The 23,974-nt window shown below is 35.7% G+C and overlaps 1 protein-coding gene across 3 annotated transcripts in view; it reads left to right on the top strand.

Annotated features, from left to right (window-relative positions):
* Positions 1-23,769, top strand: part of LOC111062208 (gamma-aminobutyric acid type B receptor subunit 2-like) — a 623,739-nt gene extending 599,970 nt beyond the window's left edge. For 2 of the 3 annotated variants that reach the window (XM_039431291.1, XM_039431289.1), the window contains exons 11-20: positions 620-860; positions 3,843-3,965; positions 5,932-6,042; positions 7,244-7,468; positions 10,952-11,219; positions 11,511-11,622; positions 12,985-13,282; positions 15,188-15,443; positions 17,628-17,753; positions 21,821-23,769. In XM_039431291.1, the coding sequence (XP_039287225.1) occupies positions 620-860; positions 3,843-3,965; positions 5,932-6,042; positions 7,244-7,468; positions 10,952-11,219; positions 11,511-11,622; positions 12,985-13,282; positions 15,188-15,443; positions 17,628-17,753; positions 21,821-22,089 (2,029 nt within the window). In that variant the 3' untranslated portion in view covers positions 22,090-23,769. The remainder of the gene's footprint in view (positions 1-619; positions 861-3,842; positions 3,966-5,931; positions 6,043-7,243; positions 7,469-10,951; positions 11,220-11,510; positions 11,623-12,984; positions 13,283-15,187; positions 15,444-17,627; positions 17,754-21,820) is intronic. The other variant, XM_039431292.1, reaches the window with a different exon arrangement.
* The last annotated feature ends 205 nt before the right edge of the window (positions 23,770-23,974 follow it).

The following is a 23,974-nucleotide window of genomic DNA, read 5'->3' as shown; positions in this document are numbered from 1 at the left end:
ACTTTACTTTGTCTGGCTCTACAGTCCTCGGTGGACAGTGGCCTCCTCTACATGACGCCTCCATACATTCCGCTCTTGTGCTCCCTGCCGCCAGTTCGCCACACCTAGCACACGGAGATCTTCCACCACATCGCTGATCCATCTTCTTCTTGGCCTTCCTCTTTTTCGGGTACCCATCATCCTTTCATCAAGCAGCTTTTGTGGTACTCTTTCATCACTCATTCTTACCACGTGACCCAGCCATTCTATTCTTTTTGCTTTGATACACCTTATAATATTTCTTTCGCCAATTGCTTCATCAATCTCATTGTTAAATCTGGCTCTCCAGTTTCCTTCAACGCAGACTGGTCCCCATATCCTCCTGTACATCTTTCTATCGAAAGACCTCAACGCTCTTTCATCTCTATTCAAAATGGTCCACGTTTCAGCTACATAAGTCACAACCGGCCTTATCAATGTTTTGTACATCTTTACCTTGGTTTGCCTAGAAATCAGTCTGCTTCTGAAAATTTTCTGATTAGCATAATATGCCCGATTGCATCACCGCCTGGTGCTTTATTATTTTTCAACTTTTAAAAAGGGTTAAATTGTAGTCTATCAACATTATATTTATTTACAGGTACATCAAGATGTCCAGTCCACACCTGAACAATCTAATCATAATAGGATGTATGCTGACATACAGCAGTGTGATATTCCTGGGACTGGATTCGTCCCTGACCAGTGTAGCCGCTTTTCCCTACATCTGCACGGCGAGGGCGTGGCTTCTGATGGCCGGCTTCTCTCTGGCATTTGGTGCCATGTTCTCGAAGACGTGGCGTGTTCATTCCATATTTACTGATGTTAAGCTTAATAAAAAGGTAAGGCCCTTTTCCTTCTTCTCCTTTTTCTACTTCTTCTTCTTCGACTTCTTCTTTTTCTTCTTCTTCTTCGTCTTCTTCTTCTTCTCCTTCTTCTTCTTCTTCTTCTTCTTCTTCTTCTTCTCCTTTTTTCCCAATCTTGTCATCTTCTTTCCCTTTTTCTTCACCTGTTTTCACGCTCTTCTCCTTCTCCTCCAACTCCTTCTTCTCACACTCGTCTCCACCTTCTTCTTCTTGATCTTCCTCTTCTTCTTTCCCCTTTTTTTCTTCTTTTCTTTCTCCTGTCTTCTTTATCTCCTTTGTCTTGTTCTTCTTGTCATTATCTATCACCTCCTTCTTCACCACCTGTTTTCTACCTCATCTTCTTCTCCTCCTCCGTCTTTTCCTACTCCTGTCTTCTCCTTCTTCTTGATCTTTCTCTTTTCCTCTCCCTTCTTCGTCTCTTCCTTCTCATACTTCTTCTTCTCCTTTTTCTGTCTCACACTCCTTTCTCTTGTCCTAATTTATCTCCTCCTCCTTCTTCATCTCCTTTCTCTTCACCTGTTTTCTACCTCTTCTCCTTCTCCTTCATCTGTCTTCTTTTTCTTGTTCTTCTTGTCCCTATTTATATCATCATCCTCCTTCTCCTTTTTTTTCACCTGTTTTCTCCCTCTTCTTCTTCTTCTTCATATTCACTTATGTTAAACTTAATAAAAAGGTAAGGCCCGTTTGCGCAAAAGCGGGTTAAATTCTAACCGTGATTAATTTCACCAGATTAATTTCAATAAGAGAAGGCCTTTTTGATAGGACGGCTCCTCTGATTGGTTCTCGTGGAATTAATCACGATTAAAATTTAACCTGCTGTTGTTCAACCGGCACTAAGTCTTGTAAGTCACATGCCTACAATTTTTCGATACTTTTACAAAACCTTCTTGCTACATTTTTTTCGGCTGATGATAATTCCCACATGAGCTCTAGGATTTTGAATGGGTTATGAAACAGATGATGATGAGATAAGAGTAGACCTACAGCATCAGGTACTGATACAGGCTCACTGATGTGATATCAACTGTTCATTCAAGTTTAGAATAATCAATTATATTTTATTAAGCAAGAAATTATATTTTTTCAATAATTTCATAATTGAAATGGAATATTTTGTTATTTAATTACTAATTCTACATTGTTAAAAGACAATCTGGCAACAGAGCAAAGTGAGAAAGAGATAGCGCTATCCGCTTTATTGAATGATAGACAAGGATAGCAATAAATTATTGCTAATCAACACTGCCGTTATAACGTGGACTTGAGAGAAGGGTTTTGTGTGGGCACCGTAATGAATCAGATGATGATGAGATAAGAATAGACCTACAGCTCCAGGTGGGCTCCGAACCAAATCATGAATCATATTCAGAGGATGTCAGCTCTTTAAAGGGCTACCCAACTAATAGTTATTTTTGGTCATTTTTGTTAATTGGATAACTTTCTCAAAAATTGATACTTTTAGAAAATGTTTGTTCTACTAGATCAAAAATACCATGGTGAATCTATTCTCTAAATCTCATGGATTTATCACTTACCGAATTTGAAATGTTCTGTCCCAAAAATTAAAACCTTTGGCGCTCATATGTCAAAAAGTAATGATAGGAGAAAAAATGTTTCCCGAGGAAAACTTCTCCATTTTGATAGCTTGATGATATACAAATCGAAAAACTTTTAAAAATATCACCAGTAGAAAGTTTCATATCAGCCTTTGCACAGCCTTAATGTTTTCACACACCTAACGACGCATAGCTAGGAATATGTCTTCAGGAGACGTAAACGTCCTATCTCCCAATGTTGAAAGCTACGCTACGCTGGTGTGTACGAGACAGATTGCGTAGCGATCTAGGACGAGATAGGACGGCTACATCTCCTGAAGACGTATTCCTAGCTACACGTAACTGGGTGTGTAACGACCACTAGACCTAACGACCATTCAGACACGACGAACTTTAATGTCGGCTATAGTGTCTGTAACCAGACACTAATGAACTTTAATGTTCATAGAGCTCGGGAAGAATTCTGATATAGTATATTTCGCACCTAGAGCAGAAAATGAGATTTTTCCGGCTCGAAATCGGTTTTCAAGTCCGAGGCCGGAGGCCGAGGACTAGAAAAGATTGAGAGCCGGAAAAACATTTTTGCCCGTGGTGCAAACGCTATTTTTCGCCACACACAAAATAAACAATATATATATATTATATATATATATATATATATATATATATATATGAGAATAGTTTAAAAACATGTCGTGATAAAATATTTTAAAAAAAGGGTACTGAGATTTTTAATTATTTTCTTTATATTTATATTACAAGTAGCCCTATACAGGAAAGAGATAAATGAGAATAGTTGTTTACTAAGCACTTCCGAAAGCAGAAGTGGAAGGTGATAGCTCTAGCAAATCTGAGGTAATCTGAATATCAGGAAATTGTCCAAGTATTTTTATTTTTTATTCTGATTTGTCTAAATAACCTAAAAGATGATGTTCAATTATGTAGGAGGTTGAGTTTATACTTTTTTATTCTTTCAAATGACAATAAGATGATATTATTATAAATGTTTTAATTATTGAATAATGAACACAAATAATGAAAAGTTTTTTGATCAGCTGTTTTTTGATCAGCTGTTTTTTGATCACCTTTCTTAGTTCCATGTTAGCGGCTGGAAAGGGTCTCTTTCCGGCCTAGGCCTGTTCTGACGTCAGACGAGAGTCGTCTGCAAACAATGTCTTTCAGATCTACGTAGGGACTGGAAAACAGCTGCTTTCTGTGCAGTGAGGCGAAAAACTACATTCAGAGCAGCCTTGTTCAAAATCCAAATAACTAGGATGATCTCTGACATTCCTTGGAATATTGTGACTAGAGAAACTACACTAACAGTTTGTAAAGCTCTATCGATGATGTAAATTTGTTAAAATAGGATTTTTTCTCACAAAAATTATTCCTTTTTCCACAGGTGATAAAAGATTATCAATTATTCATGGTGGTTGGAGTGCTTCTAGCCATTGATCTTGGTATAATGACGACGTGGCAAGTTACAGACCCATTCTACCGAGATACTAAGCAAATGGAGCCATATGTAAGTTTTATTCATTTAGAAATGGAAATTACTGAGATATTGCAATTATTCAAAAGCTGATGAATTAATAATATTATTATTAAACGGAAATCCAAATTGAATGCTGTAATTCACCCCGAAGACTTCTGCTACTGCAAATATTGTCGAACTGCATTAGCAGAAGTCTTCGGGGTGAATTACAGCATTCAATTTGGAATTATATTTTGAATGCTGTAATTCACCCCGAAGACTTCTGCTACTGCAGTTTGTCAATATTTGCAGTAGCAGAAGTCTTCGGGGTGAATTACAGCATTTAATTTGGTTTCTCGTTTAATAATATTTATTAATTCATTTTATCTATCTGATTGAATGAAAAAACTAAGAAATTGTCAAAAACCACAGATTTATTGATTCTTAGAAAGACCGGTTTCGGTTATCACAACATTGTCAATCTCTGATAAATTTATCAGAGATTATCAGAGATTGACAATGGTGTAATAACCGAAACCGGTCTTTCTAAGTATCAATAAATCTGTGGTTTTTGACAATTTCTTAGTCTTTTCCATTCAATATGAATAATTACCACAATATCAACTTCTCAACAATATCACACAAAAAGTTATCTATCAGAATAAATATCTTCAGAAAAGTATCACAGGGACATATTGTATTTGTTCAATTATTAGGATCGATTGTTTGATATTGATTATTTCATCGATGTATTTATCAATAATTTACCTGAACTTCTTCAAAAATCAAAGATTTGAGGGAAATTATATATCTATTACTAAATTTTCATTGTATCTGAGAAATTATTGACATATGGATTATTGGAAGTTATCAGGCAGGACTGAAGATGTGGTTGATAGCAATGTTGAAACTTCACCAAAATATTGTTAAGAAAATATTTAAAATCTAAAATAGCCTAAGAAACAATTTGAAATAATAAATTGATGAATGAATTTACATTTTTGTGTTTGATTCATCATACACAAATGTCTGACTCATTTTTGAGTCAGAAACAATTTTAATCTTGACTCAGTGCCGGTTGCCCAAAGCCGGTTGAATTTTAACCGTGATTAATTTTACGAGAACCAATCAGAGAAACCATCTTATCTAGAAGGCCTTCTCTGATTGGTTCCCGTGAAATTGATCACGGTTAAAATTTAACCGACTTTTGTGCAACCGGGGCTAAATGTCTTATTTAGATATTCTCAAGTGAATCAGTCTGGTAACTCTTGCTCAAAGCTGCTTGCTGAACTGTATTTTCAATTATTCATTAAATATTGAATTCCTCCATCTATTAATAATTATTGCTACATGGTGGGTATACGCTAGCCTACTATTCCAATCATTGACATCAATTCTAACTTACCTCTTATGTTTCATTGAAAAATTCATTGAATGTCTAAATGAAATGGAATGAAAAATATTCTATTCATCCAAACCAGTACAATAACAGGAAAATCTGTTTCTTATCATCGAAACTTAGAAATGTACAGTAATAATGATGTAACAAAATGATAATGTTCTTTTTTGAGAATGAATAAAACAAAAAACGCCCCGAAGCCTATCCTGTGTGGGGTGGTGTGCAAAAATCTCAAAACTAGAGCTGAGAACTACTCAACAATGTTATATGACAATTTTTACAATTGACTAATCAATAATCTGTAAAAAAACAAAACAAACAGAACCTACTCTAGAACATGGTACGCCATAGTGGAGTAGGTCAATTATTTTCCACACAGAAAACACTAAACAGGTAGAGGACACATTATAAGAAATCTCTGAAACTAACTATTGTATGTAATTGTAAACTATCTAATATTTTTTGTAATTGATGTAGTAGTTTTAGTTTTTTGGGGGAATAAACATATGTGTAATATTTTACTTGAGCTTGCCTCGTAGAAACCTGGTGTGTTTTTCTGTAAGATGAGTGTGTATTATATATGGTCATTATTATAACATAATGTTAATATTTTTTCAGCCACACCCCCATAGTGAAGATATCATAATAATACCGAAAAATGAATACTGCCAGAGTAATCGTATGACAATCTTTGTGGGCTCGATATACGCTTATAAAGGTTTATTAATGGTAAGTACACATACCTACGCTTCTATCACAACATATCGCCATGCTTTGTTTTTATTCTATAATTATATTTATACTCATATAAAATCAGGAATTGAAGCAATTTTGAACAAAATTGATTTATAAGGACGGCAAACAAGTGTACATCTAAAAATCGATGTGGGCTTTACACACCATGTACGTTTGACTAAATTTGCACTTGTTTGACTAAATTTGTCATCAATAGTAATGTGTGTGTTTATCCAATCACTCTACGCTACCACTGGTTTACAGCTGAAAGTGCCTTCAAGTAACCACACTGGTCCACTAAAAATTACTAAAAATTGGAATACCCCCGTTCCATATTTGAAAACCCAATATATTGCTTGGAGTGGAAACCTTAACAATAGACCATGAAAATGTCGAAAATCAATAACAATAGGTCAATAAATGAAGGATCACTAGAACTTCTACCTGTCCATCCATTGGTTTGGGCGGCCCCGTCTCATTTCTTCGACTCTTTTCCACTAATTATCACTTACTATTCAATATTAAATTTCAGTTTAGATTCAACAGTTGATTCAAGTTTTAATGACCACACTTAAATTCCATTTCATCTTTTCTCTCCATTGAAATCATAGTACTAAATAAAAAGACTAAGGAATTGTCAATCACCACAGATTTCTGTGGAAAAATCTGTGGTTTTTGACAATTCCTTAGTCTTTTTATTAAAATATGAATAATTAGCATAATATTTAGAGAAGTTTTGGGCGAATGCCTGTTGTTTTTACCTGGATTATATTTGTATCTGAATAAATAAATATCAAATTCTCAACTACACAAAGAGGGAAAAATCAAAGGACAATTATTTCCATGATACAATGGCCCAATACATTGATAGAAACGTTTGTACATATTATCAATTCATTCTCTCATTATCACCTAGGCTTAGAATACTTGAATAGAAATAAATTCCTGTATTATCTCATGATGTAACTTGTATATATAGTTCCACCCATCACAAAATATATTGAATAAGTATAATAAGTTTCTATAAATAAAAATATGAATCTGAGAACCCTTTTTAAAATTATAACTATAACTTAATAATTTTAAAAAAAGGTACTCAGATTCATAATTCTATTTACATTCAAAAGTAGCCCCAAATAAAACAATACACTAATAGTTTATTTATCATCTTACGATGTAACCCGTATTTTCACAGATATTCGGAGCATTCCTTGCGTGGGAAACGCGTCACGTGAGCATTCCCGCCCTGAATGACTCCAAGTACGTGGGCATGAGTGTGTACAACGTGGTGCTGATGTGCATCATGGGTGCAGCCATCTCATTCGTCCTCTCCGACCAGCAAGATGCCTCTTTCATAATTATTTCCATATTTATATTGTTTTGCACCACCGCAACTCTGTGTTTAGTATTTGTGCCAAAGGTCAGTTCAACAATCTCTTCTACTTTTCTGAATGCTTGGAAGGCCTACATCTTCCAAGGTTCTTACAGACTTATATGCCATGAGCATGCGCATTTCAGTTTTCATCAGCTGATCCTTATTATATCTGTATTTGTACAGTTTGCACAGTGACTGTTTTATGGCCGGGACACACATATCCGTTACTTCAGTGTCTTTCGGCGTCTAGAGATGAGCGTTTCAAATTTTGCAGCTGATGTGGGAAGTCAATATTAGAGTAAAAATCATACTATACAATCATTCATCATAGATCATCTGTCGAGTGTATTATAAATTGAATGCAATGACGCATGCGATTCAATATCTCAATGTAACCATAGAGAAACAATAGCGTAAGTAGATATCCCATGGTATAGGGCGTTTATGTCGCAACTTCTACTGTTATCTCAAGCGGATTACTGTCGATTATTGTCGATTTTTACTTTTTTGACCGGGTAAGAGTGCATGAACGGCACAATATGAGAGACTACTAGCGTCATAAAGCTTCACAGGAAAGAACTACGGGGACTATCAGCTTGAGATAACAGTAAAAGTTGCGACATAAACGCCCTATACCATGGGATATCTACTTATGTTATTGTTTCTCTATGATAATATCGAATATATAAAGATAGAATATATCGCCCTGGCGGACGAACCGAACAAAGTTTTTAATCTAGATTGAAGACCAAATTCGTCACGAATTTGGTTCGCGGTTCGCCAATTTTCAACATACACTGGGGAACTTGGTTCCCAAGAACTAAGTTCACTGATCCAAGTTCTCTAATGTATGAGGCCCCTAACAAACAAAGGCTTATATTTATAACAATAATTTTATATTTTCAAGAAAATATATATTATATATTGTTTATTCTAGCTGAAAGAACACAAGCATTATTATTGTTCGTGCATTAGTATTGTGCATTACTCATGCACAGGTAATGTGAGCATAATCAGCAATAGAAAGAAAACAGGCCTCCACAGATCGTTTACAATAAGCTTAGGTGGACATCATCTATACTATAATAGAGTAAAGAACTGGCTTATACACGTACGGGGTAGGAAAATATTATGTTTGACGCATCATCACGTCTGAACTACTGGACTAATTAACTTGAAATTTTGCTTAAAGGATCTTAATTAACCGAGGATGGTTATAGGCCTATTTTCAATTTCCTAAGATTTCATTTCGTCAAGTTTTCAGTTTGTAAAATTTTGAATAGACCCTTGTGGAGCACGGGTTACATGCTAGTCTACAATAACAAAAAAAAACAGGGTTTCACCTTGTCACCTGATCATATGGGACATAATATACAGGGTGTTTCAGAAGTAGTGTCGAGAATTTTAGGGTATTGTACCTGGATGCTAGGAGACTACAAATGGCATATTTGAAGTGTCCAAAACTCAGCGGTTATCCTTATAGCTGCCATTTTGTTTTTTTCACTTAAAAATTTTTATCTCAAGAACGAAATGTTGTATTGATCTGAAATTTGGCATGAATATTTATGCTATAAAGACTCAACTATAAAAAATAAAAAAAAAATTTTTCGTTGTAATTTTTCAAAATGGCGGCCATTTTAAATTTTTGATGGCGAATATCTCGAAAACCGTCCATTTTACAGAAAATTTACAAGAGACAAAAAAGTTAGCAATTTTTTTCACGATTCCAATGATACCTAACTTATTAAGATTGGTCGAAGAATAACAGAGAAATTAATTTTTTTTCGTACTGCATGCATGACCACTTTTCACCATTTAAAGATCAATATTAATTGTTTAATTCCAGATGTATTTAAGATGAAGCTTTGAAACTCGGTATGGCTCCATATGGGCAAACAGATGATTTTACAATGGTTTTCAGATGATAATGTTTGTCTTGTAAAAGTATTGTTGTTTCATTAAAAGTAAAGAACCAGATGTAGTGCTTCCTATTTCTTAGTCTCACGTTTCCTAGGTCTTATTTCTATCTTACCAATAATCGGTCCAATCACGCGATTACCTAAGATACCCGCCCAAACATTCAGCGAAAATCTATGCTGATAACCACGCACTTTGACCTCATGAGGATTGTCTAAGGCCCAGACGTGACTGTTGCGAGAGTTGAAGATTCCTTCTCTTGTAAAGCTGGACTCATCGGTAAATAACACATTTTCTAGAAAATTTGGTTGGATAATGTCTTGCTGAAGAAACCAACGGGCACAGTTTACTCTTGGCTCATAGTCGCGTTCAACCAATGAGTGAACTTTTTGAAAGTGGAAGGGGTGAAGTCTTTCCTTGTTTAGTACACGCCACACAGAAGAAGCACTTGAATTGATTTGCTTTGCAACTGCTCTCGTACTCGTTCTAGGATTGAAATCGAATTTCTGCAATACTTCCTCTTCAAAAGCAACATTTCGAACTGCTCGAGGCCTACCAGCAATCACCCTGTTCCGTTCAAATGAACCAACTTCTCTCAGCCGATTGTGAGTTCTTGTGAACACCTTGTCGGAAGGGAGACGGCGGTTTGGAAATGCAGCTGCATACATTCTTCTTGCTTCGGTCGCATTGCCAAGAGCTGCTCCATACATGAAGTGAATATCGGTGTACTCCAGCGAACTAAATTCCATTACAATAATTAAATATTTGTGTAGAAGCAACGTAAGAAAATATTGAAACTGGAAATTTAAGATAGAAATAAGACCTAGGAAACGTGAGACTAAGAAATAGGAAGCACTACATCTGGTTCTTTACTTTTAATGAAACAACAATACTTTTACAAGACAAACATTATCATCTGAAAACCATTGTAAAATCATCTGTTTGCCCATATGGAGCCATACCGAGTTTCAAAGCTTCATCTTAAATACATCTGGAATTAAACAATTAATATTGATCTTTAAATGGTGAAAAGTGGTCATGCATGCAGTACGAAAAAAAATTAATTTCTCTGTTATTCTTCGACCAATCTTAATAAGTTAGGTATCATTGGAATCGAGAAAAAATTTGCTAACTTTTTTGTCTCTTGTAAATTTTCTGTAAAATGGACGGTTTTCGAGATATTCGCCATCAAAAATTTAAAATGGCCGCCATTTTGAAAAATTTCAACGAAAAATTTTTTTTTTATTTTTTATAGTTGAGTCTTTATAGCATAAATATTCATGCAAATTTCAGATCAATACAACATTTCGTTCTTGAGATAAAAATTTTTAAGTGAAAAAAACAAAATGGCAGCTATATAAGGATAACCGCTGAGTTTTGGATACTTCAAATATGACATTTGTATTCTCCTAGCATCCAGGTACAATACCCTAAAATTCTCGACACTACTTCTGAAACACCCTGTATATGAATCATATATTGAAAAATCATATGAGACATAATTTATATGAATCATATATTTATTATCTCATATTGAGAAATCTCAGGATTTACCTTTAATATTCTACTTATTGCAAATCTATTTATATTTTTACGTTTACTTGTTCGCAGATCGTCGAACTTCGGAGAAATCCGCAAGGACAGATTGACAAGCGGATTCGCGCGACACTGCGACCAATGTCGAAGACGCGTCGCGACTCTTCCGAGCTGGAAGAACAGCTGCGAGACGCCAAGAACACGAACCAGCGATGTCGCAAGATGCTGCTCGAGCGGGACGCCGAACTGCAAGCCTTGCTCAGGCGCCTGGGCTCCGAGGAGAGACTCGACAAGCTTACGGCGCCGCCACCGCATCAGGATGTCGTTCAACTCAGGAAGGAGCGTAAGTGGCTGAAAGCTATCAAGCAATACTATCATCTTCAATAATGAAGGTCATTTCTAGAGCCTCTATGTCATCGTTGAAGATACTCACAGTAGCATATTATGTAATTAAACTTTCATGAAGGATAGTTTTCATTGAATAGAGTATTTGATAGTGAAACAGTGCTGTCTCATTAATGTAAGACATCGTTTGAGTGGAAGAGAATATTTTAAAGTAATAACTTTGCCTAATAAAGAGTACTGTATTCTCATTCTCATCTTTATCAATGAACGTATTTTGTGTGTATTTTAGCTCCGTCTCAGACTGAAACAACAGATGTGACGTCACTGTGTTCACTCAACTCCAACTCCCAGGAGGGCGAATACGTCAACTTGCAGACCATGGATGGACCACCTCCCTCCAAGTAAGCACACTTCTAGAATACCACAAACTTAGTTCAGTTACATCGTCAATACAATCATTGCAGATGGAACGATAAGTAGGATATTCGGAAGTCATCGGGATGAATAACCGAGCTACATTGGGCTGACTTATAAATTAGAATTTGAACTGTTTTGGGCTTAAGCCTGTGATACTTTTCTAGAAGTTGTGTTATGTTATATGATTGAATGAATTAAATAAATTTTAATAAGATTTAGTAGTTATAAAAATATGCAGAACGAAACTCTTTTATCTGAGAATTCATTGTAGAGATTCTGTCTCCACAATGTTATTTTTGTCTCTGTTGTGATAATAGTCAAGTTACAAAAATTCTTTAGAGGTTAGAAATTGTAGATTGAATGGATATTGAACGAATTAAGTAAAATAGTTTAATGAGACGAATAATCTACAGAATCTCCTTCATGTCTTAAGCACGGAGCACACTGGAGCCGCTCCGCGCAGCCGTGGGCGCTGTGGAATTATTCCGGTTGACTACTTAGCATGTAAATAAGTTACAATAAGCACACTGGAGGCGTGCCGCGCCGCGCAGCCGTGGACGCTGTGGAATTATTCCGGAACTTTTGGGAGAATACGGTGCGGAATTATTCCTCTGTGGCTGCGCGGCGCGGCGAGGCGCGTCTCCAGTGTGCAATAGGAGAGGAATTTTTCCTCTGAGCGCCGCAACACCTTTCGGGTGCCACTTCGCTACTCTCGGAATCTTTTGCTTTTGCTACCCTCGGTTACCTCAATCTTGTTTAGGTTAGTGACAACAGGTTGTGAACCCATAGCTCTCTCTTTTTCTCCTCCTCTTCCGATATCATTAGAAAAATAAAAAAAATCCTCATCTTCAGAGCTGCTCAAGTTAACTACATAATTGGGTAGTGACACAGAATTAACAGAATAACACTACTAATGACACATAATTAATTAACAAAATAACACAACTAATGACACAGAATTAACAAAACCAAGTGCACATCCAATGACACAAAACGAACTGCTCACAATGGTTTCATGATAACGAATGAAGGCACTGGCGGTTGAGTGGAGAGTCATGTCCGGTAAACGGCGGCGCGACGCGGCACGCTCCCAGTGTGCGTTGAACAAAAACGGCGTCTCCAGTGTGCTCAATGCTTCAACACACAAGGCGGCGCGGAATTAATCGATATTAATCTTTTCCTTCTTGTCCTTCCTCTTGTTCTCCTATCTTCTTCTTCTCTTTCTCCTCATCCTTCTCTTTTTTCTTCTTCTTCTTCTTCTTCTTCCTCTTCTTCTTCTTCTTCTTTAAACCTATTCTAAATCAAATTAGAATAATTAATGGCCAACTGTATCATCTCTCCAACAGGAAGAAAACGAGCTTCGCGGGCTCTAAACAGCAGCATGCGTCTCAGTTGGCAATGGATGATGGCATGCCTCCCCAAGGACTGGCCGTTATCTCCGAAAGCAGTCCAAATGGCATCATGCCAATTGGTATGGGTCATGGCACCAGTGGCATTATGCCAATTGGCATGGGTCATGGCAACGCAGCCAATGGCATTATGCCGATTGGCATTGGTCACAGTCATGGCAGCGGATCTAGTATCAGGGCTTCCCCGCCAATCGGCCTAGGCAGCAAGGCGGTTTCTTGGGAGGAGCAGCAACAGGTAAACCAGGTGTTTCGGAAATTGTATGGTATTATGACAAATAAATGAATTGTTTTGATTTGGAGCCAGCAATCAACATCATTTTCCAGTAAAAAGTAAGCTTGTGTAGAATATTTTGAAAAATTTAAGCTCAGGCTGCACAAAAGCCTGTGAAATTTTAATCGTGATCAATGTCACGAGAACCAATCAGGGAAGACTTTTTTCGGAGAAGCCGACTGTGATTGGTCCTCGTGGCATTTAATCATGATTGGAATTTAACTGGCTTTTTTGCAACCGGGCCTAATATATTATGGCGAAGGATTTGTTTTGAAGCCAGCAAGCAACATTTCTCCTGATAAGATTATGCTGCGTGACCTGGCTGGCTCATGTTTGGTGTCAGAGTTTTCAGGTCGCACCTGATCAATCTCAGGGCCTCTTACATGATGGAAAAGACGTTTACATTAGTCAAGTTTCTATCAATTCAAGTTTCCTCGACGTTTGTTTGAAATGAATGCATTTCGCAAACTTGAAGTCGGGTTCACAAGAACAAAAACAGAGAACCAATGTGGTCCCTACTTCAGGTTTTGTTGATTCGAGTAGATATTGAACATGTTCGACTTTGGGATTCAACTCGAATCTTTAAGGTACTATCTAACCTACAAAAGGGAAAATGAGATGAAAAGAGTTGTCAGTCAATATAAAATGTATAAAAACAACTAAATAGAAAATATGAAAGTTGGAAAAAAATCAGATTGAATTAGATTTTTATATAAAGATTATTAAGGTATCCTCTATATTTTATTGTATTTTGACGTTTGTTACAACACTTCATGACATTATTAATCATTGATTGATATGGAAGGCAGTGGCATAGCAGAGAACGGAAACGCTGCTCTCCTGTCTTTCTTCACTGCTCTTATAACGTGATTCTCACTATAGATTGTAAGCATTAGAAGATCCTTAAATCTTTGCAAAGAATTTGAAGAAATATTTGGTGAAACCTGTCTCTTTATTCCTTAGAAGAGTTTTAACGGCCGGTAATTTCAACTTTCAACTGAACTAGATTGAAAGTTATTAGTCTTCTTAAAGAAATAGGCTAGCCTAGCGTTATGTATCATTAAACATTGACACCATTCAAATGTATTTGTACATATTTTGGTGTATTTGTTCATATTTTGACGAATGAAGATTGAAATGAAATGAAAAAATTCTTTATTGGGCGGAGTTTTAGATGAAGATTCATTCTATTCTGTCCTATTCTATACTAGTAGTATCTGTGAACAGTAGACCTCGCGCTCAGTAAGTTACATTGACCTGTTTTAATGTTTTCTCAAAAATTGATAAATAATTTATCAATTTGAAATGCCTAGAAAAAATCCTAAATAAACATAGAGCTTTCTGTCCTATCGTACCTTGACGTGTCGTCCCGGAATGTGAGTGTGAGCGCTGTTATCAGATCTGGCTGCAACTGTCTACAATGTTGATTGAAAGATATATTTTCAAGATATTCGATGTTTTTGAACGGGTAGGATTATAGTCCACTAGACAGCTGATTTATGATGAATAATTCTAAAGTCTGATTTTTACGGTAATATTGGCATTCAAAGGAGACTCCTTTTCCTTTTGTATTATTCTTAAAATGCAAAATTTCAAAAACCCGTATATGTAAAGGTCGACGCGAAATTCAAAAAGGAACATACCTGTCAAATTTCATAAAAATCTAATCCGCTGTAAATGTGGAACATAAATTTAATATAAACATAACAGAGAAATGCAAAACTGTCGACTTCAATCTTAGACCTTACTTCGCTCGGCCAACTATAACTTAGCTGTTTTCTTTTGTGATTCATCATTTTCATTTTCTGTTGTTATTTTTAATAGTGCAAGTGAACTCATATTCTATATCGATTTTCTTCGTTGAAACAGCTGCAACCAAGACAACTGCAGTCCCACTGCGGAGGCGGTTCCGCCACTTTCCGGCGTCGATCGAGCGCGGCGGCGGCGGCGGCACGGCCTCCGCCCCAGGCGGCCACACCTCCCGCGCCACGCCGCACCAGTGTGCCGGGGCGCCGGCCTCACCCCACCTACGTGCACCAGGATGAGTTGTGGCTGACTCAGCGATCCTCCTCATCCTCCCACTGCCGGCCCCGCTGTTTGCTCAATAACTCTTCCCCTCCTGACGGTGAGTCATCCATTCATTCATCAAATTGGGTCAAAACGTTCATTCATCCCCCATACACAGTAAAATAATTCAATAGTAAACAGAACTCAATGATGTTGAGCAATTCAGAAAAAAAAACAATATGCAATGATCTGTTTTTCGATCGATAACTCTTCTCTCCTGACGGTAAGCGAAGCATAACTCATTTATTAAATCAAAATAAATGAGTTTAAAAATTGTTGAATGAGTGAAAGAGTGTCCTAGTGTCTCTAGACATAATTCTTTAAAGTAGATTCATCTCTCACACTTAGTACAATAATGTGAACCTGTTGCGAACCTGACAAACTGAAAACTTATTGAAAGAAATGAAAATCTGACAATCATGAAACTCAACAAACGGTACTGGAACTACGGCAAATATAAAGTTTGACTGAATGAGAACTTGGCGTACTAAGAAATATAAATGGAAACTTTACATAATGATGAATCATTTTGATGATTTAGTGTATAAATTTAAATGAACATAACCTACTCAATATTTGGGCAATTTGAGACAAAATAAGGAAATTGAAAAGGTTTGGGCGATAGCCTGTTTTTTCTTTTCCGACTTCTGTATTGTTTTCTCTATCCAACAGAAGATAAATAAATATTTTATTCTCCAGACGTACATTTCAATTTATTCAACAACTCGTATCGGATTAAATTGGATGAGATCTTATTACATTATTACTCGAATCATGATCCATAATATAGAGTGGATCGAAATCTATGATTATGAGGCACAAGGGATGAAAACAAACTCAAAGGTCAATTACCTTAAACTTTAGTAAAATTGGGACGATGAGTAGAAGCAAAGTAATGATGTTCATCTTCTGGTAGAGTACGCGTCTCGTAGCTTTGCCTCCTTGGCTTTGAAACGGTAAATAGGCAAGGTATGGATTGTGGGTAATATTTACGGTTTAGCAAAAACATCAGGCTTCAGAGACCCTAGATCCCTGGGTGGAGGAAGCTCCCTACACACAGAGATTCTTCATGGATGAGAGAGTTGCAACATATCACCAACAATGGAAAGAGCTTGTTGAACGAGTTTCAGCTGATATAGGCTGTATTGTGTTAAAAGGACGTAACTTCAAAAAGCTCCTTGTGTATCTTTTCGTATGCACCACGTTGCTTTTGAGAAGATACAAAAGAGCATCTGTTGCTTATGGAAAGATACATTTGAGCTCCTTGTGTATCTTTTTGGATGCACCACGTTGCTTTTGAGAAGATACAAAAGAGCATCTGTTGCTTATGGAAAGATACATTTGAGCTCCTTGTGTATCTTTTTGGATGCACCACGTTACTTTTGAGAAGATACAAAAGAGCATCTGTTGTTTATGGAAAGATACATTGGAGCTCCTTTTGTATATTTCCAGATGCATCACGTTGTTTTTGAGAAGATACAAAAGAGCATCTGTTGCTTATGGAAAGATACATTTGAGCTCCTTGTGTATCTTTTTGGATGCACCACGTTGCTTTTGAGAAGATACAAAAGAGCATCTGTTGTTTATGGAAAGATACATTGGAGCTTCTTCTGTATCTTTTTGGATGCACCACGTTGCTTTTGAGAAGATACAAAAGAGCATCTGTTGCTTTTGGAAAGATACATTGGAGCTTCTTGTGTATCTTTTTGGATGCACCACGTTGCTTTTGAGAAGATACAAAAGAGCATTTGTTGCTTATGGAAAGATACATTTGAGCCCCTTGTGTATCTTTTTGGATGCACCACGTTGCTTTTGAGAAGATACAAAAGAGCATCTGTTGCTTATGGAAAGATACATTTGAGCTCCTTTGTGTATCTTTTTGGATGCACCACGTTGCTTTTGAGAAGATACAAAAGAGCATCTGTTGCTTTTGGAAAGATACATTGGAGCTTCTTGTGTATCTTTTTGGATGCAACACGTTGCTTTTGAGAAGATACAAGAGAGCATCATTCTGTTGCTGATGGAGAGATAACTTTTCAAAGATGTTTGATGTTTTTGAACGGGTAGTATTGTAGTTTAGTAGCCCTCCGCCGATAGGCAAAGCTACGGGACCCGGACTGTAAGTTTTGTATAAAAAAATGTATATTGTGTAAAAAATGAATGAGAGAGCAAGAGGTAAGTTAGAGGATTTGACCCACTGAGTGTTAGATTAGCCTAGAATTTCATGGTTCGATCATTACAGATCGTAGGCCTACACCATGTGTGAAATTCGGCCTGGATGTGAACTCAGTCCGCGAGGGTCAAGAGCCGAAACAGATCAGCTGTCACACAGCTAGAGAATTGTGGCATGATGAAAGATTTTTCGAGGGTGAGAGGCTGAAACTATTTTACTGACTTGAGCGTCCAACTCTTAATCTTTGTTTGATTCACTCTCAAGTATTGGCTTCATGTAGACCAACTAGTATGTATGTAGTTGATCAACTTGTTCACAAACTAGTTGACCAACTTGTAGTTGATCAACTAGTTGACCAACTTATAAATGATCAATTTGTTGGCCATCTGGAAGTTGATCAATTTGTTGACCAACTTCTAACAAGTTGACCAAATAGTTGATCAACCAGTTGATCAACTAGTTGACCATAAAGTTGATCAACTAGTTGACACGTTGACCAACTAGTAGTTGATGCTGCTGATACGAGCATAGAATCAAAACTTTTCAAAAACTCATTTTGTGGAACAAATTTCACAGAATCATACTGGCACGCGTTCTTCACTGATGTCATAAAATTTCATACTGTGATGATCTATCCATGAAAATTGTTTGTGGTTGAGAGTAGTGTAGTTTTGTAGTGAACATCAGCAAAAATGGAACTGCTTCATCCATATCCACTGTCATTTACACCATAGTGAAGTCCACGTTATAATGGCAGTACCGTACTTGATTAACATTGGTGTTGCTATCCTTGTCTATCACTCGACAAAGCAGGTAGGGCTGTCCTTTACTAGCTCTGAAGCGTTACAGATCGTTTTTAAAAATGTAGAGATATAATTTACTGAAGAGATATCTGATCTAAATTATTAAAAATTTATTAATTCATTTGTTGAAAAATGTATTTTTCAACCTATTTTGGACTAAGTGTAGCATTATCTGAATTTGGAAGAGGAATTGAACAAGGTTACCTTTTTCTCTCTCCCTATCATTTTAATGACCTACTTATTGTATGAATCAATGAAGAATGTTATGTATTCTCTTGAGAAATAGGATATAATTGATTATTTCAAACAAGAATGAACAGTTATTACGGTACATCAGACATACCAGTATCAGCAATCCTTTAAAGAAGGCAGTGGCAAGGCAGAGAATCGGCAACGCTGTTCCTCTATATTTCTCCACTGACATTTTTACGTGGACCTCACTATGGCATTCTCCAACCAATTTACTCATCAAATAAATTTGAATAGATTAAACTCTAGGCTATGAATGACAAAAAAAACAAATTCATTGAATACCTCATCAAATTCCACATCTTATAAAATTGAGACAAATATTTTTAAACCTACATTAATTCATGATTTCTGAACATTCCTGGTCCGCTGTACTCATTAAGTGTATCCCAGCGAAGCCTGTCTAAAAATACGGTACGAATATTTATGACATGCCCCCCGTCCTAGTGATAATATGGCGATTTAAAATTGAATAATGAAAGCTTTCATCGAGTTGTCTGTTTTCAAAAATTATAATTTGCATGTTTCAACGCGATAATTTAATAAGTTAGACTGAGTGAAAAAAGAAGTTGAACAATCTCAAGTGATACTCTCAACGTTATATATTGGATTGAGCATCCTATTTATTTAAATTTATTTCTCAATTCATAAACAATAGATACAATCCAGTTGAGCCCAACATACATATAAACTATAGAGCTATTTTTTTAAATTTCTTTTTTATTCAAAAACAATAGATACAATCCAGTTCAAACCAATAACAGGCATGTAAACCATGGACATATAGATTGTCTATAGACACTTTAATGGACACAGATGTTCTGAGAGATTTCTCAAGGAGAAATCCCGTATAATGATTGGGATGTGTTCAGTTCCACATCATCTTAATTTTTATTTTAATATCATTTTGTGTCATATAACCATCTTCTCAAGGTTATAACCATTATCATTTGTTAAGAGACTAATGTATTATCATTAAAAATGTAGCATCTTATGTGTGATATTTTGTGATCTTGAACACAATCCTTTCTGAGTAAACAAAATGTTTTTGTCTTTTTTCTTTAGTGCTACTTTTGAGTATATATAAATCTTAGTATCTTTTTGAAAATTACTAATTTTTTCAAGTTTTTTTCTGTTATTATCAAATGATTCGTTCTGGAAATCTTTTTCAAATTTTTTAAATCTCTCTGAACTGAATTAGAGGGTGAGTCTCCTATACTAAGACTACTCAAGTATTACCTGGAGAATGTATTTTTGGATTTTGATTTTTGAATCTTGCGATCTGTAGTGTCACGTTTATGAATAGACGCTTTCTAGAATCTGACAGGAAATTAGAGGATTTGAATTTTTGTAGAATTAGCAGCTTTCCAAGCTCCCTGATTGATTTTTGCATGTCCTCAAACTCATTTGTGTTCACTGAATTCATGTCCAGTGTGATTCATCAGTTGAGCTAAATGAATAATTCACTCATAATTTTCATACCAACAAGTTTTTAGAAATTTCATTGTGACTTCTTGATCTTTCCAAGGCTTCATTTATAAAATTACGTTCTATAAGTGTATTCTTCATTAGGTTTATACATAGCTACATTTTCCATAAACTGCAGCCAACGAACAAAAATGTTCTTGTTCACTCATTTACCTGGCTTTGCAGCGTCCTTATATCTCTTGGAGATAATATAATTATATGGTTAAGCATTGGACATTTTTCTTTGAGTTATTATTATTGTGGTGTGTAAATGAGTACCTCAAGGTGCATACAGATAAACGCGCCGCGAACATGAGCAATTGACTTTTAATCAGCTGACTATATCTTTATTTTTACAGAAACGGTATAAGATATAGATATAAAAAGCTTGGCATCAGCTGATTAAAAGTGAATTGCTCATGTTTGCGGCGCGTAAATCTGTACGCACCTTTACACAGCTAGCAAACAATTTAAATACTCAATTCACATGTAACTCAAGTGTTTGTAATCAATTTAATATAAAATATATTGTATAGCTCAGCTTCTTGTTAATATAAACATGTTTATCAATTTGGTTCGCCAAATCCAAACATCTCATAAGCATATGCTTAATAAAATTGTATGTAAAAATAGTTTTTGGTTCACGATATCGCTCATGTTCGCTGCATGTCCACACTTTCCTTGAAGAAGCTGAAAATGAAATTATATTTACTCGAAGAGAATGGAGGTAATTTGAGTTCAATTATGAGAATTGATAAATTCCAAGTATTCATGATCTACAATCACTTGAATGGAAATCCAAAGTTGTATATTATTATTATTTATTTCATTGACATTTACAAACCATAATTATATTATTGCTGGAGAGCAAATGATAATCACAACATGTTTCGGACATTGATGCCATTTTCAAGATTTCTATTTTTCTTTCTATTTCTATAAAAAGTAGTCCTATACAGAAAATGGATAAAGTATTACATGTTTATTCGATTTCATTCTCTCCACTCTGATCCTAAACAAAATTGTATATCAGCACTTTCTTCACGTTAATCAATCGATATGTATATTGAAGACCATGCGAATATAAGACTATAAAATATAAAATCAGTTTCATTTTTCCAAAACAATATCACAAATGAAATTACATACAATAAATCCAGAACAGAAAACATAAATCACATGAATTACTTAGAATGATGGATTAAATAGAATCTCTACTTTACCATGGCAAACAAAAAATTAATACTACCCACTTGCTGAATTGAAACTAATCCGTATGCAAGTAGGAGCAGTTGCAAACAAATATTCTTGTGATGCTGGTCATTGAATTTTAGACTGGGAACATTGTACCACTTATAAATAGAAATGCAAATCTCAGAAACCTTTTTGATTTTTTTTCATCACAACATGTTTTGGATATTCATGTCATTTTCAAGTGATTTGGAATAAATAAAAAATTCAAAAAGGGTAGTGAGATTTCTATTTCCATTTATATTAAAGCAGCCCTAAACAGAAAAGAGACAATAAAATTGTAGCACTTGCCAGCCACAGGGAATGTCATTCAGTTTCATTGATTATTCATGGTTGAATTGTTTTAAATTTGTTGTTGAATTGAATTACCGTATCAAAATTTGTTACTGATCGTAAATTATCATGGCTGTATTGTTTATGATTTTCTTGGGAACCAAATTGTTATCAATTTGTACTTGTTACTTATTGTTCATTGTTGTCGGTCTCCGTCAGGCTCGGACGAGGAAGTGTCAGTGATCCAGCGGTCTGTGTCAGAGCGGAGTCGCGACAAATGCTGCGGTCACAACAGACCACTTAAGAAGCCGACTCCTGCGCATGTCCAGAGCACGCCCAACGTGCTAGCCGGCGCCGTCTCCGAGGGCGAGCTACTAGATCTGGCCATTCTGCCAATATTTCAGAAACTGCTCACCGAGCGGCGCGGCGCTGCTATCGCTTCCTGTCCCAACATCGCTATCAAGTGTGACATTGTCGAATACCTATGAGAAACTACTCTTTTTTCGATTGGTGTGTTGTGGAAAACTAGAATCTTTTTCCAATTGTTGTGTTGTGAGAAACTAGAATCTTATTTAATTTTTGTGTTGTGAGATACTAAACTCTTTTTTTAATTCTTGTGTTGTGAAAACCCACTCTATTTCTACTTTTAGGGCCGTTTGCACAGTCAAAGCTTGAAGCTGCGTTTACACCATAGCTATTAACAAAATGTTAATAGCTCAATCATTATAAATTCTATTAGATTGAACATAACTTATCAAACTAATGATGAACATAAAATGTGTTTGTCAAGTTCCGTTCAATCTAATACAATCTATAAGGATTAAGTTATTAACTTATTAACTTTGGAGTAAATGCAGATTTAGGCTGTGCAAAGCCAGAAAAAACTTCTACTGATGATATTTTTCCATTTTTTTCGGTTTGTATATGGTACTATAAAGATATCAAAATGAAAAAGGTTTCTCAGGATTTTTTTCCGGTAATTACTTTTTGAGATATAAGGGCATAAAGTTTAAATTTTAGTGACAGGTCATTTCAAATTCATGATTTTTTTCGTTTCGTATAGCCTACTATAAAGCTATCAAAATTAAAAAGGTTTCTCTAGAATCTTTTTTTCCGCACATTACTTTCTGAGATATTTATGAGGGCATAAAGTTTAAATTTTTGTGACAGGTCATTTCAAATTCATGAAACTCATGAAATTTTTTTGGTTCGTATAGCCTACTATAAAGCTATCAAAATGAAAAAGGTTTCTCAAGAATTTTTTTTCGGTAATTACTTTTTGAGATATGAGGGCATAAACTTTAAATTTTTGTGACAGGTCATTTCAAGTCCGGTAAGAGAATGAAATTCATGAAAATTATAGTTTTATTCAATGAACAATAGGCTATCATGAAGAGTTTACCCTATACATTTCATGGATTTATCTCTCACCGAATTTGAAATGATCGCTGTCCCAAAAATTTAAATTTTATGCCCTCATATCTCAGAACAAATAATGATCGGGAAAACAATTTTTTCCTGAGAAAACTTCATTTCTATAGCTTGACAGTGGACAAATCGAAAAACATTGAAAAATAATATCACCAGTGGATATGGAAGGCATTTTTATTAGCCTTTGCACAGCCTTAATACTCTGAATTTAATCAGCTGGCGGCTTGGACTCGACATGAACCACATTATAAGAAACGAGACTATGTACTCTTTATAAATGGATTCAATCCAGTTTAAAATGAGATTTAGTTTAAACTTACACTGTGCAAACGGCACTAGGGTCGTTTTCTCCAGAAAAGTTGAACTCAAATTGTATATTGTAGTGTGGTCCACGTTATAATGGCAGTATTTGATTGACATATTGGTTTTGCTATCCCAGTCTATCATCAGGCAAATCAGATAAAGCTATCCTTCTCTAGCTCTGCAACGTTCCCAAATCTTGAACGTGGAAATAGTTAATTAAGAGAATATTTCATCTCATTTATAGAAACAAATTATTTAGAGTGCCGGTTGTACAAAATCTGGTTAAATTTTAATCGTGAATAATTTTAAGAAAACTGATCAGAAGAAGCCTTCTTTTCAAAAAATCCTTCTCCAATATTGGTTCTCATGAAATTAATCAAGATTAAAATTCAATCGGCTTCTGTGCAACTGGGCATAATCATTGAAAATGATTTTTTTTCTTGTCTCATGAGATATAATTGATTATTTTGATGAAGAATGAACAATTAATATTACATCAGATATACTGATATCTGTGTTATCCTCTATAGAAGTCAGTGGCAAGGCAGAGAATCGACAACGCTGTTCACTCATATTTCTTCACTGCCATTGTAACGTGAACCTCACTATAGTTTGTAGCTGACTCGAATGGAGCAGATT

Source organism: Nilaparvata lugens, chromosome 6, assembly GCF_014356525.2.
Source record: "Nilaparvata lugens isolate BPH chromosome 6, ASM1435652v1, whole genome shotgun sequence".
NCBI classification, from domain to species: Eukaryota; Metazoa; Arthropoda; class Insecta; order Hemiptera; family Delphacidae; genus Nilaparvata; species Nilaparvata lugens.
The sequence above is the reverse complement of the archived record's forward strand: the minus strand, read 5'-3'. Positions and strand labels throughout refer to the sequence as shown.